Below are 15,541 nucleotides of genomic sequence, written 5' to 3'. Positions count from 1 at the left end.
AGAGATTTCATTGATCCCATTCAAGAGCGTTGATGTACTCGAGAGTCTGGTTGTACAGCGAACATGCGTGTTCACGGCGTGTGATTAAATTTCGGCTTTTAATTGCGCTCATAGCGATTCAAACGAAACAGGTGAATCAACGTTCGTACGTTAAGATACGCGGAATGCTTGCCTGGTTTAACTCATCGCTCTTTTTTATGACAAGACCTTGCGAGACGATCTCTGTCATCATCATCCTCGTTGAAGAACGAATAAATATTTTGATAGAGAGAAATAACCGCGAGACGGTCCCCTCTTTTTTTTTTTTTTTTTGATACACTGCCTGAGCGACGAGAATGAAACTTTGAGAGGTCACCGTCGCTCCTAAAACGACCAAGCAATAAAAAGCGCCGCCAGTGGAATGTTAAGCGTCGTTTGCTGAAAACGAGTCGAGTACGGGTGAGCATCGCAATGCCGTTGACTTCCGGCAAATGAAATTTTCCTTGGAAGCCGATACACACGTACGGGGGTGAGATCCTGCGCGACGTGCCGTGCAACCCCTCGATTTCTTGCGGTGTCCGGCGCGCGTACAGGCGCGACTATGATTATTCTGAATAATTCAGTTGCCCAGTGAAAGTAGCACGAGACTTTGCATGTAATTTCCAATATTGACAGACGTTCCTGAGACCCTGTCCCCGAGGCACCCTCCTCTCTATCCTCTCGGCTCCTTCCTTCTCTGTTTCCCTTCTCTCTCTTCCCGTCCAAGTGCTTTTGAGCGTACGGCCCTGCCGCCCCAACCACCTGCACTTGGACGAGGGTGAGACAAAGGCAGGCGCGCGCGCGAGTTTCATGAGATTCAAAAGAAGATGACGACTACCCCCTTCGTGCCTTGGCATACAGAGCGGAGCCAAGAGGGAACTGGCTCGCCCCAAAGTACGGCCCTGCCTGTTCTTCCTGCCTGCCCCCGGTGTCGCCTTGCTAGCCGAGAGGTTTGCACGAAGATCAGAAACTTGCTCGCAGGTGAAAAAGTAACTAGAAGTATTAGCACGGCGGCGACAACGGCGACGATAACGTCGACGAGGGCAGAAATAAGAGGAATAAAGGTGCAAGAAATCGGGATACGATTCGAGTTTCGATCTCTCATTGCAATCGACTTCGAGACTACGCGTAGAACGTACAGCCGAAGAAAAAAGAAAGTGGGAAAGAAGGAAACAAATCGAAGATCGAAAATTTCATCCCCCGGGGAAAGCCGTACTCGTGACACGGATACACTGACGGTATGATGAATCAAGTCTCCGAATGAAGCTGAAGGGTATCCCGAGATGATATCGTATGCCGGATAACAGAGGACAGAATAAAAGAGTAACCGTGTATACTCGATGTATACCGAGCGTGATCCTTTGAAAGAGGGAGGAAAAAATAAAATCAATTGGCCTACAATACTCCTGGCATTGTTTCTCCTTCGATCGAACCGGCACACGGGCAAGGGTTAACACTGGGTTAGATTCAAAACGCAGCACTATATATATATATACATATATGTCTTCTAAATGCCAATAATCGACTACAAACTAATACGAACGCAAAACAGGTCGCACTTTCTCATCTCTTCCCACTTCGTGTGCGTGTATCGATTTTTACGTCGACCTGACAAGTTTAGAAAAGCTGCAGACTGCTTTTGCGGCTGAGCGTTATTATTACGACGCACCGGCAACTCTTTTTTTCTCTCCCCTGCGTATATTACCGCGGCGTCGAAAATATCGTCGATCCCGAAATATCGTTTGAACGCCGGCTAAAAATCCCGCCAACTTTTCGCGTCTCGCCCGTGAAATTTCCTTGTTCAGCCGAGAAACGCGTCATGGAAAAAGAGAGAGAGAGAGAGAGAGAGAGAGAGAGAGAGAGAGAGGCGTGTTTCGCGCGACTTTAATTGGCCGTGCCTTAATTTTGATGTACGCTGTACCACCTCGAGGGTTCTCAGGGCCGGTGAAGAGTCGAAAGGGAGCGGAAGAGAGGAAGGAGAGCGCGGAGGAGAAGAAACGAGAGCGTCGAAGGAGAGGAAAGCAGACGGGTGAAGGCAGCCCTCTTTCTTGCGCAGCCGGCACATTGTCGTCGCCCGTAGCCAACAGCCTATTGTCTACAGGGAGCTCTCCCCCTTTTCCTTTTGCGGCCACACATATATACATATAGAACGATACGGCGACACACAGAGTGGAGCTGTGCGGGGAGTGACAAAGAGAGAGATGGGAACCACCGACACAGAAGCGGCCACCGGGGAGGGAAGGGGCGTGTTATAAAAGAAAAAAGGAGGAAAATACACAACATGACGGAGAAGCAGAGCAGCGGAGAGAAAAGGAGAGTGCGAGCGAGAGAAAAGCTCGGAGACGGAGAGAAAGAAGACAGTGGGTAATAGTTAAAAAAAAAAAAAAAAAAAAAAAAAAAAGAAGAGAGAGGAAGAAAAGGAATATGGAAAAGGGGCAAGAAGCAGGGAGCAAGAAAGAGAGGATGAAACCGACAGTATAGTAGTAGTGGAGTAGTAGATCGAAGATGAGTGGGAGAAACGGAAACTGGGCGAGAAAACCGATGGATAGTTATAGGAAAAAAATAAAAAGAAGTAATTATAGGGGAAAAGAGAATGTAGCGAGTGGAACGAGGAGAGGACTCGATGTATCGACGAAGAAAAGGAGGAGAGGCAATCAAAAAGGGGAGAGGACTATTCATACCCCCTATCCAACCGTACCTTGCAGCAGCTATTATTTACATATCAGCAACTTCGTGCTTCCATGTACATAAATGCGCAAATACGGTTGCCCATGAGAATATAGCTGCCCGTGGAAGGGGAGGGGGCGAGCAAAGTACAAATGTGAACACACACCAGAAGCGGCATTGTACGAACGAATGGTAACCGTCAGGATGGTACTATCCGTTAAACTAGCCTGATTTCTGAAAAGAGGCTCGCGCGTTCCAGCTCCGCAGCAAAAAAACGCTCGAGCTGCATATCGAAGGGAGCGGCAGCAGCTATGGTCAATGAGTCGTCCCTTTGCGTAGTCGTCGCCAACGAATTAAAATCTCAACGGTAATTCACCTTGCGGCCACTGGACTATGCAACGCGACACGTCTCCTGATATATCCGTGGTATCGCGTATTTGCGTAAAATCAATGGCACACGGAGCGATAGAACGTTGAAAGCGTCGTCGAGCCAAAAGGCTTTCTCGTACTCGACTCGTCTCTTCCTCTTCTCTTCCACCTTTTCGAGCCTTCGACAAATTCGTGGCTTCGATCGAAAAAAAAAAACGAACGCGACGGAGTGCACGCTCCATCCCCGCGTTTCAAACTAATACACCACGCGATTAATTAATACACGTTAAAAATGGAGCGTGATCTTATGCGATAAGAAAAGGGGTCAGTGAAAGCGCGATATTGCTATTTTTTTTCTGTTATGCGGTCGAAGGAAATTGGGCCTTTTCTCGTGTCTTTCTTCCCCTACTTACCTTGGAGGTAAGAAGAAACGGCGGTACGTTCCCAAAGCGCTCGTCTAGGAGATATCCGGTATTTTCTCGGGTGTTTCGTTCCACGACTGAATCGAATCGATGTCTTTGACCCCCCGGAGGGATATCGCGAACGTATCAATCGGCCTATACGAATTCGATTGGCCGACTGAGGCAAGTTGAGAACCTCTAGATTCAAAGGGATGGGCGAGCACGCGAGTTCGCGTGTTAGGTGCCGCGAGGCTCTCTCCTCGTCTTCGCCGTTTCTCCGCACGATGTCTTTCTCTCTCATCGACCCCTACCAACCCTTGTGAAACACGGCAACGCTGCCCGCACCCTAGGATCTTTTATTATAAGAAAAAATTTCCAGCTGAACGCGGCATACGTATAAAAATATAGCTAGCAATTGCCCACACTTGGAGTCGCTCGCTCGGCTACCTGTGTGCACATGCACCCGTGACGACGGTGCAACAAACGCGTTTCCACCGTAGGAAGTGGTTTTTAAAGAGCCTTCGTTCTGAGGAAAAAGGTGATAAACACCGATCAAGCGACACTTGGAAATTTCCACCCTTTGTCTCTCTCTCTCTCTCTCTTTCCCTCTCTTTTAAACGCGGTGGTGTAACCACGACTGAAATTCTTTAACGAGTAATCGATAAAGCAAACTCGACGAAAACGTAAATATTGAAATTACCACCATCGACGAAGGAATCCTTGACCGTTTACGAGCCCGAGTTTCTCTTTCCTCTCCGATTACATATTGAAAAAATAACCGTGTTCCAGGTAGAACGTTTTAAAGTGTCTCTGTTTAGATTGTTCGATCCTTCTCCTCGTTCCTGTGCTTTGGTTATGTAACTCATTGATCGTTGTTTTTCTTTTTCGTTCATTTCTCGATGATTAACCAACACAAAGAGGACAGACAGACAGAGAGAGAGAGGAAGGGAGAGAGAGAGAGAGAGAGGAATAAGTATTTTGAGCACCGCCGGTTCTAGAGTTTGCACTTGGTCACGATTTCAGGGCGTTTGCTTTGTGTTTCCATGCTCGAGATGGTAGGTAGATGTTGCAAAAAAAAAGGGGACGAAAGATGCGGTGGCTACACGTTGAAACAGGGCTGGAGGTGAAGGTGGAGAGGCTACTTCAAGTTGGTTTCTAGCCTAGATTCGACTCCGCGGGTGATCCGTGGTTTTAATTAGGATCCACCACGAGGCACGACGCTGTTCTTCTAAGACTAATGATCTCTCTCGTTTCATTAATAACCTCCAGACCAAGTGTCATTTTCGTCTTGAGGCCGCGTTGCATGACAAAGCAATATTAAAACTAGTATTCTTAGCATTCGTTGATATTACGCCTCTCAAGACGCGGTTCGTCGTCGGTTAATTAACTTCTCTCCACCTATCCGCCGAACAGCGGAGGTCTCTTAATTGAAAATGTTATCGGTGTTGCTGGTTATGCGTACGCGTGGAGCACGAAATAGCTCGAAAAGCGCCGACGCCCGGCATTTTTGCAATCGACGTTTCGAGCAAACATTCCGTGGATATCCGGATGAGTCATCAACGAAAGAGCTTTCTCCGTGAAAGAGAGAAGGAGAAGGAGGGAAATCGCACGATACTTCGACAAATTTCAACGAACATCAACCCTGACCTTTCTCTATGACCTATTAACGGGCTTAGAAGAGAGAGAAAGAGAAAAAGAGAGAGAGAGAGAGAGAGAGAGAAGGAATTACGTGGTAATTTCGGCCTCCGGGGAAATAATCAGCTTGACACCGGGATATACTGTGAACACGAAGGGTCGTGAATATTATGACAGCTAAAAAACACGGGTTTAATAGCTGTTGAAAGAAAACCAAGAAACTTTTCGCATCGTTGAAAACTCATAATTTCCATATTTAAAGGCAATGGCATTTGGACATCGAATATTGAAGAATGTTCGCGCGAAACTACGTCAGTGGTTGTAACGTCGTAGAATCGATTGCATCAATTACGAAAGAAAAATAGAAGTAATTAATAAATCTGTATTGAAGCAAAGACGAGAATACAAATGAGCTCTCTTGTCTCCAAAATTCGATCTACGAGTTAGTCGGGAGCGAGGAAAATTTACGAGAGTGTAGCGCGTCTGGAAAGATCGGATCTTTCCACTTAATTGCTGAGGCGGTAGTCTTCCAGGAGACTAGTCCCCGAGGTGGAAAGGTCCTTTGACCTGCTCACTCGGTTTCCGCGACAGTGAACACAACGTGCGAGACACTTACATAAACTTGCAGAACGGCGATGCCTACGCACGGGTGTTGGAAAAATAGGAGGAAACGTTCATCTTTAAATATCGCGACACGTGGAGTGCGCGTCCATCTTCGTCTACGACGATCAAAGACGAGAGAATCGAAGAAAAACGGGAGGCACCGAGACCGCGCGTGGCTTCCTAATTATCCGGAACGCGATAAATCAGTTTTCGATTAGCCACGAGAAACGCGCCGTGAAACGGGTAGAATACAAGCCCGACAAATGAATCGTTGTTTAATAAATCTGTCGAGCGAGCGGGTTTGCAGAGAGGAGTATAGAGCGAACGAAGTAGATTATGCTATCTAATTAGAGTGTAGCCTTCCGATGAAAGCACGGTGTAATTGGTCGAGGTAAGGAAATGGTGCGCACATTCTTGCCGTCCTTAATTGCTTCAGCCTCTATCACGCTACTTCGTCATGGATTTGCTAATCCTTGTTGTTTTCGATTAGCCAACACGTAGCATTCACTGGCAGGACTGGCGTTGCCTGCCACCTGCGAACTTCGTAGTCAACTAACCGCATGCCAGAATAGTTAGAGGGCTCGTACGATCGATAATTAGAAAGAATGTGGAAACGCGTTGCATTATCCGAAAGTCGAATCGCGCGCGACTAAAAAACGACTAAACGAAAGATAGAAAAAAGGAAGGAGAAAAAAATAGTTATACGGTCCATTAAAAAAATTCTGGTAAAAATTGCCGGTCTGGCTGAAAAAAACCTGCAGTGCGGAATAATGAGATAGGAGCGATGAAGTTGAAGTACAGAAAATTTAATGTAATAAGCTGGACAAATCCCTTTGTAGAGCGAAACACGTATGTGAAGGACACGGTGATATTCGCGCGGCTTCCGTGGCTGGCTATGCCAAAGTGAGTCAGCCAGCGTGAAAAATTGAGGAGCACGCGCACGCGGATGAAGGAAGGGAAAAGGAGGAAGGTTTGCTACGTAAGTATGGCCGATTATGTAAGTCCACCAAAAATATCGTCGAATGAGTGACAAGCACTTGGCTTGTTCGCCGATCGTCAGGCAGTTCGAGGCGCGCTAGCAATTATTTGCAAAACTGTAGCAACGCAATGGTGAAACAACAAAGTCAATTCGTTGGCTAAAAACGCATCTAAACGAGCTATACGAGCTCCGAGCAAAATCGAAACGACCTGACATTTAAAACCTAACTGAGTACAAGCAACGTGCATCGTTTGGCCGTAGCTACGCATAAAATTCGAACGTTTGATGGAAGCAGGCAGAAAGAGAAAGAAAGAGAGAAGAAACCCGTTCTGCTCGCGAAGAATTTCGGGCTCCAAACAATCGTATCGACTTCTTCAGCACCAGCAACAGCAGCAGCCACAGCGGAGAGAGCTATAGCTCGGGAGCAACAATAGCCGGTCGTGGATAGGGTAGCTCTCGCGTGCATATTTGTCAGTTCGTCAAAGGAACTGTAAAGCGTTTAAAACGGAAACGTTGGCTAGCTGAAAAGTTGGAAAACGGAGCTGCCGCGGAACTCGATATTCCACAACAAAGAAGGCCACTGGGAATAGGACAGTGGCTTGGGATTTCTGACCGGAACTGCAACGACGGCGAGGAACGTCGTGCTTACCCCCGAAGAGTGTAGCCTTCGGGCGATGATACAGATTTTCATCGGAGGAAGTCATTGCACTTTATGCTGAATGGGCACCGAGTCAACAACCCGATGCCTGTCTACGTGCTTGCGTGTATATATGTGTGTACACACCTTTAAAGGGTTTCTCCCGCTCTCATCCCCCCCCCTGCCCTCTCTCCATTCTCGTGCTCCTCTTCCTGCTTTTCGCGTGATCACAAGAAGAGCACTGTATGTATAGCCAAAGATGAGCTAAAACGAAGGAAAGAGAGGAGAAAATGCCAGCGAATCTAGGAGAGCGAGAAGGGGAGGGGGTGCCTCTGAACAAGTTGAAGAGGGAAAAACGAGAATGCCGTGGAGTGGTCGGGTACAAGAAAAGGAAGAAGCGAAGAACGTGCAGAATGGAGAAACAGAGAGCGAGAGGTAAGGGAAGCAAACTGCAGAGAGAAGGGGAGAAAGGAGACGAGGTCTGGGAATCGCTTCATGCACTGACGAGCACGAGCCTTCGCGTAATAACGCGATCAGAGGGCAGCCGTGTCTCATGCGTGCACGCACTTCTCTCGTACCATCGCACACGCTTTCTCGTGCTCCGAAGGCAAGCACGCGTGCATAAACGCTGGCGTAATACGCTCACGAGCTGCACGAGCGTTCTATTTTTATGTGTGTTACGTCGTGAAAGACCATAGGCTACAACGTGGTGGAAATATTCGCGAGACGCGACGAAGAAAGGGACAAAAACGGAAAAATAACGGTGAAGTGGCGGGACAGCGACCGTGTCGCCGAATATTCGGTAAGAGGGTGTCATTGGGGGGTGGGTGGCACGTGTATCTGAACTCGCGACGTCCGATGGAAATCGCTGAAACGCAACCACCGCACGCCAGACGAACGGTGCGCAGCGTGTTAATTAATACGACAACCACTGACGGAATCCGGTTTGACGTATAATGCGGCACTAATTGCGGAAGGGAAAATGGAAAGGGGAAGAGGAAGGGCGGGGGAGGGCAAAAGAAGGAAAGAAAAAAATTATAACGAATTCGTTGGCGAAACACAAGTCGCGTCGCGAGTTTGCAATTTTTTTCTCTCCTCCTCGGCGACCGCGTATACCGCGCTCGATGCACGCTTTGTGCGACATTTCGCGTTTTCATCGAGGCATGCGGAAACGAAAAGGTAGAACGAACGTGCAAGGAAGAAAGAGATTACAGGAGCCATGGCAGTCAAGCTGCACCTGTGCATACGCGCTTCGTTCGTCACGTGGAAAATACAGCGCTATGGCCCCTACCCTGGGAACAATGCTGCCTACGATGGGTACTATTTCCCGTAGGAGAGGGGAGGGGACGCGAGCTCGCGCGCACGCCACGCACGGAGAGACATATCAAGAGAGAAAGAGAGATGGGGATATGAGGGGGGTGGAAAACGAGTTGGACGACCCGAGGTCTTGTACACCGCATTTTCTCCCCTTTCATTTGTGATTTCCTCTTTTCCAAGCAGAATTGTATATTCACGTGTCTAGCTATGCGATACGCCGCATATATTCTTATTTGTCTTGTCACACAGACACTGGTGTGAATCGCACAAAAAATTTCCGAGTAATTCGTTAATCCAAATTTCTTATTGAAACGCATACGCTTTCGAATGGCAACGCTTCTCTGCGTCTGTACGCTCAGAGGAACCGCGGGCATTTCGTACAAAGAGAAACTTGCTATCCGTCACACGTCCACGACATGGAATTATTGATTTTCTTACAAAAATTCTATCTTTAAAAGCGACGTTTCACGTTTTAATCGAGCACGCCGTCAAAGCTTTCAGCTTAGCGTAGTCCTGTTCGAAAGAAGAGCGGGAATATACCGCGACCGGACTAGCTACTACGCTCTAGGATAGGAAGAACGGTTCGCTGTAAACACATAAGAATATGGAACATAGACCAGGCTACGTAGATTCATACTTGAAACGAGACGTCGACGAGAACGGAATACACATCGATGTCCTCAAGTTCCGGTCCCCCGATCTAATTTCGAATCAGCCACCTTCGAATCGATCTCGACTTCGATGATCGCGTCCACGGACTAAATTAAATGTTACACATCTCCAATTACATTGCCGAGATTACAATTGACCAGATAGGATACTCTGGACAAGGATAAAGGATACTCTGTCGGATATGTACATACGTATATTTATAGGTAATAACGTAGCGTGTTATAATCGCCTCGATATCGAGCGCAAAGTTGCAATAAAGATGAAAAGCACTGGCAGCCACGTAACACGAAATTGCTGGATGACGGTCGAAGTATGAAGAAGGTTTCATAACGAAAGGCATTTTGATGCATTCGCCGATATAACGTTCGGACATGCAGTGTAACGTGCATAAACATGAATATGTGCTAGGATGGCTATATAACGTCTGCTCTATTTTCTGAATAGGATTCGAAGTAGATGTCGAGAACTTGTCACTCTGTGATTTATACATTTGTCCCTGCCGGAGGACGAGATCGTTCTCCATTCCCCTTCTACGTGTCTCTTAAGCTGTCAGGTCATACCAAGTTCCAATACGAAAGGAGGTGGAGGGGGACGCTTTTTCGCTAAGCGAAATAAAGAGAAGAAAAGGAAAAAAAAAGAAAAGGTAGCTACATATGTCCTACGAGGTTACATTCTCAAGGATAAAACTAGCCAAGGTTGCCGAGAGTGGAAAGATTCGATCATTGGTCGCATCTCGAAGCCAAGTTTGCGGCAGGATGCTCCGAGCGTGTCTAGTTAACTTATTGGAGCGGAACTTATCTTCAAAATTATGCAAACTATGATCGTATCTTGATGTTTATAATGAAACACTTCAATAAATTATCTGAATGACGAGATAAGTAGATTATAAGACAAGTATTGACGTCAAAAATATGCGAAAGAAACAAACGGTCAGTAACGATAACGGCCCTGCAAGTGAGCTGCCGACAATGACGCAAGCTTGAAAAGTGACACGTCTATTTTTTCTGCTGGCCACGCTCTAAAAAAAGAGAACGAACAACATTTGGAATTTCAAAGGTTTCCCGTATCGTTGAATTGCTTTTAAACTCGCTTTTACAGTGCCATCTGATCTTGTACGAAAAGGAATTCGTCAACTAAATCAAAAGTCGTAAACGTCGAAGGTTTGCCAAGTCTGATCAGCGGCGAAATAAACGTCCAATGTATGTTTTATACTTTGATTTGTAATTACGACGGTTACATCAAGTGCTATCATAATTTACGATACGCCTTTCTATAATTAACATTAGCTAAGAAAATCGGTACGCGGTTAATAATGCATCGATAATTTCGTGAAAATGCTAGTAAATCATGCAAACTATTCCGTCTATTCTATTGTTGCTCGCTTGTACCTTCACCCCTCGACAGGCATGCTCGTTCGAATGAAACGCGACTTCAAAAGCGAAGGAAGTCCGTCGAGAACCCGTACAAGAGGGTTGCTCGGTGGTTGGACCGCTCGTTAGTATCAGCTGCTTGCTGCTTAAAAATAACCTCTTCCTAGTCGCCAGTACAATCGCTAAATTAACGCCAGCAGCGACGCGACGCCCTTCGCGTGGAAAACCATCGACAGACTTTAAATACTCTGCGCCGTTCTAGAACTATTATGGATTCCTCGAGTCCTACACTAGTCAGACCGTACTATACTGCACCAAACAGAAATCAACGTAACGTTAACAAGAAAGGATGGCGTTTATGGAATCACGTACAAACCTACGGTATGATCCACGGGCAGGTTTGCTGACTAATTAAGATATTACGACAATCTGAATACTTTCCCAGATTCACGACGGACACAAGAGAGGGCATCGAGTTCAAGCTTGCCCAAAAGTCAAATATTTTCTTTCATTGCGAAACGTCTCGTCGAAATGTTTAAATTGGATGGCAACGGAAGTGTATAAAGTGTACCGATAGCCGTCGCAATCAGTTAATGCACGAGCTTCGTCGAGCTACTTGATCAAGCAGCCTTTGATAATAATCAACAACCTTACGATGCACGTCTATGTAGGACGTTTAAACTGGTACGATTGCTTTCACAATTTACGAGTACGTTTGTGATTTATTAATCGTTGCACAAAAATATACTGCGAGCTAACACAAAACTGGGACAACCTTTTGATACTTCGTTAGAATCATCCTTAACCGGCTCCAAAAACAACAATCAACCGTATAGATAGGTGAACTTAACATAGCCGTTCAAGTAAATTTTCGCTTGCGCGATGAAATCTTAGAGACGAGATATGTAGTCTTGCTCGCTCGTTACTCCTCGTATCTCACGCATACCATCTTGTATCGTCTTAAAAGGCGTATTCCACCGAGAGAAAAAAATTCTTTTCTCCGACTTCGTCCCGTGGAATCAAAGAGGGAAAACAATAAGGTCGAGACTTACCTGAACATCAAAGTGAGTGGTGGTGTCTTGCGCCTGTGGGGGCCCCTGTTGCTGCTGTTGTTGTTGCGAAGGTGGCGGACCCTGTGGGGGTGGAGGAGCCTGTGCACCAAAGAGTTGCGCCGCATGCGAGTGCGGGTGCTGAAGATGATGCGTCGGTGGTGCTTGATGATGTTGCAAATGATGCGGTGGAGCCGCTGCAAAGGCGGCCATGAAATGTTCTTCGCTTCCAACCACATCGACACCAGGTTTCAATAACACGACTCCACCACCTCCAGCACTCACAAGAGTCGTTGCTGCGTTCTTCTGAAATTCCTCTTCGCCTGGAGAAGGTTGCCGACTCCCGGGTGTACGACTGCAAATAAAAGACGAAAAACGGCATTAAGCGGTCGTTCTTCCAACGAAAGGGAATCCCTTCATTCATGTAGCGGATAACATTTGAAAACAACGATAATAATTGTCAGGTATAAATAGCAATCAGCTTTTCAATAACCAGCATCCGTAATATTATCACAATTAACCGTGACTCCACTTTAACTTACGAGAGACGGGAACAAAGACGAGCAGATTATGCAACCGTCTTGAGGGTCGCGGAATCAAATACTTTTCATCTCTTTACTCTCTATTTCATGCATTTCACTGATTCGTTCTGATTGAAGGCAGCCTACGGTACGTTCCAGAGTACAATGCGTTCAACACATGATATACGGAAATATAAACCATTTTGCTAGATACACTTATGAAAATAAAAGAAGCGTGAATCATTCGCGAATCAACGTGTACTGTAACATCCATGAAAAAATATACAGCTTGATATCTATGCGTATCTATGCCTCGATAAGGCCAGTTGTTTTCCTTTCGTGGAAAAATATCTTAATTAACGAAAGCAAACAACGATTACCGAGAAATGAATTTCAATTTTCGTTATGCATTTGATAATTTAAATTTGAATTTCTATTACGAATTTGCAAAGTTAATTTGTATTATACTCAAGATCTCTTAAATTTCTTAAAAAACTACCTCTGATTGTAATGGCAAGGAAACCGTTGCACAGTGGAATTACTATACTGTTGTTATTATTCCCTATATAAAGAAAGTGACGCTGCTTTCGTTAGCCATTCTAACACTACAATCGTAAATGTCACGAACTTGATTCTACGTGACATGAGTATACAATTCTTAGGGCTAAAAGAATTCTATTTTACATATTGTGATAACAATCTATTAGCAATGTAACTCGCGCGCTTGAACTTGTACGCGTGTATAACTATGTACAACTATCTTAAAAATAATTACAGTGCGTTGGAAATAAATGGATAATAAAAAAAAAAACAAAAACAACTAGAAAATTGCAATTAGTTTCCTCTGAAATCAACTTGTTTCACATTTCTCTAATACTAACGAATAATCAAGTATAAAATTAACGATAAAAAAGAACATTAAACGTCGAGCTATCTTAACTTCTATGCCTTTGACGAATATTTGTCGTTAACGTTATCAAATTCCAAGTCGATACCTTGAATAATGTCTAAAAAATCTTTACAAACTAGTCGAGCAAGATTCTACGAATGCACGATTAGCAGTGCGGTATAACGGTATATTCTGTATAACGACAGGCATAATATAATTTAATGTTCATGTTCAGGGACCTGTACCTTTGATCTTGTAAAAAGGGGAAATTCGATGCCTAGACCGTGACGGTCAACAATAATGAACAAACATCATTACCATAATAAAATTTTTAAGTAACAACGACAACGCTACTATATAAGTTTCGTTCCTTCTTTCTGCTTTATTTGCCACGTTTCTTAATCCAATTGATCTCAATGTTCGATTTTCACTAATATAGAACAAAGAATGATGACCGAGTAAGACATTTGCACGATAATTCACATAGTTCTTTAAATATACAATAAAATTTACCATCCTTTTTAATTATTACAAAATATAAATTTTTTGAGTAAACGAATTAAGAATGTTATCGTCATTTAACGAAGAAAAGAAACCACAATGATACAGTATAAACAGCGCGGAGAATGTCGGTAATATCGAGTAGATGAGGTACAAGCGGAGCACCAGATGGCGTACAATGATGGTGCAACAAACACCAGAGAGGCAAACTTATGATGTCATCGTCCGCCGAGTAGGTAGAACATGCACGCCCTTGACAGTTGCCACTTTTACGTTCCTCGATCGTGCTCCTCACAGCAATAGTAATTGTTCACGAACAGCATATGACACATTTACTGTCGTTCAATTGAAAGCAATTATTTATAGCTACGCAAGAATAGCAACGCGTTTTTCTCCTAACTTATTTACGCAAACCCTGAATGTATCGCAGATTGCGCCTAATAAATACCTTCATTTTTTCATATTCTTTTAATACAATTATCTTTGCATCTTTTTATAATACTTTTTATACGATATAATAATTGATATTACTCGAAATTAAATCTCGATACTCACTTAAATCCTTTATCGTCATCGAGACCATTTTGAGATGTTAATCCGTTGTTTTGTGGACCTGTGTCGTCTTTAGAACTGTCAAAAGGACTTGCCGAGCCCTTCTCTTTTTCTTTCTTGTCTGCATCGGTGTTCTACACGAGGAAACAAAAATATCTTTTAATAAAATTGTAAAATTTGTTTTGGTCTGCTCGATATTTTATTTCGCCTATATGCTTACCAATCTCAGAGAAACCATTCTGGGTTCCAAATCTTTAGGTGTCGTAGGGCTCGACCCAAGAACGTATTCGACCATTTTAACCCCCAGACCACCCGTTTCACTGCAAAACAAAACAATTCGATGACTCAAGGAACAACAAACTTGTCCCATTCCTTTAAATACTTAAATCATACGCTAACCTGCTTCTGGGGCTAAGGACCGTCCCAACTTCTGATGTTTGATGATGATAACCAGTCCCGACACCCACACGCCTACCTGTGCCCATGGAGATCGGTTGTGAGACGGCATGGTCTGAAATTAAAAACGCCATTAATCACGATGCCATGCTGACGTATATTTCAATCAAACACCCATCCCCATCGAAAAATTACAATCAACGCTCGCGTGTAAGACAGATATTCGATAATCCGTTATCCTTTAATCTCAACCAACGATTCCATCACATTACATCATAAAAGCTCTTTAATTCGAAGCTATTTAACCATTAAATATTGAAAGAAGGCCATCTTTTTTACGTGAACAAAATTCGACGATCCTAAAAGGGAACGTTAACAATGTCCCGAAACCGTATCGTGTTCGTGTCGTATCAACCAGTAATCGATAAAAGGCGTGGAGCGAGAAACCCGCAAAGGTGTAACGGAAATTCTATCATAAAAATCCTTAACAGTTTGCCACTGTATCGTTGGCTTTCCCGCGAGACCATTCTAATCGAAGGGTTTCAACGATGATTGAAAAGGGAAAAAAAAAGAAGATCGGCTTCGTACATTGTGAGAAGAAAACGTTCGCTAGGATTCTAGGGTACTATATGAATTTTACGGTTCCATATGACGCAATTTCGTCGGGTCCAGGTGGATATAGGGGGTTGGTGTGCCGGCGCTCAGGGTGGATCAGTAGGTACGACCCTGGGCATTGGGACGTTGCTCCCACCGCCGCTGATGCCGGGCGTCTGTCGCCATGGCAACAGCCGCGTTGCACCCATCGAGGTGACGCACACATGCAAACTCGGCCCGCGTGCACATGGAAGCCGGTACATGCCGTCGCGAGAATCAGGTGTTTCGTGCATACACTACACACACAACATCGCCGCCACGGTACCATCGCCCTCGCGCAACAACCCCGTACGACTTAAGGTTCCGTTTAA

At 44.8% G+C, this 15,541-nt stretch overlaps 1 protein-coding gene across 5 annotated transcripts in view; it reads right to left on the bottom strand.

Moving 5' to 3' along the window:
• The window catches only part of LOC126866517 (pumilio homolog 2-like), a 61,953-nt gene that overhangs the window by 29,759 nt on the left and 16,653 nt on the right, over nt 1-15,541 (bottom strand). For all 5 annotated transcript variants that reach the window (XM_050620185.1, XM_050620189.1, XM_050620188.1 and 2 more), the window contains 4 exons: nt 14,580-14,691; nt 14,401-14,500; nt 14,184-14,314; nt 11,721-12,072 (listed from right to left, as the gene is read on the bottom strand). In XM_050620185.1, the coding sequence (XP_050476142.1) occupies nt 11,721-12,072; nt 14,184-14,314; nt 14,401-14,500; nt 14,580-14,691 (695 nt within the window). The remainder of the gene's footprint in view (nt 1-11,720; nt 12,073-14,183; nt 14,315-14,400; nt 14,501-14,579; nt 14,692-15,541) is intronic.

The sequence above is a fragment of the Bombus huntii genome, chromosome 6 (assembly GCF_024542735.1).
Source record: "Bombus huntii isolate Logan2020A chromosome 6, iyBomHunt1.1, whole genome shotgun sequence".
NCBI classification, from domain to species: domain Eukaryota; kingdom Metazoa; phylum Arthropoda; class Insecta; order Hymenoptera; family Apidae; genus Bombus; species Bombus huntii.
This window is presented reverse-complemented; position numbering and strand designations above follow the sequence as displayed.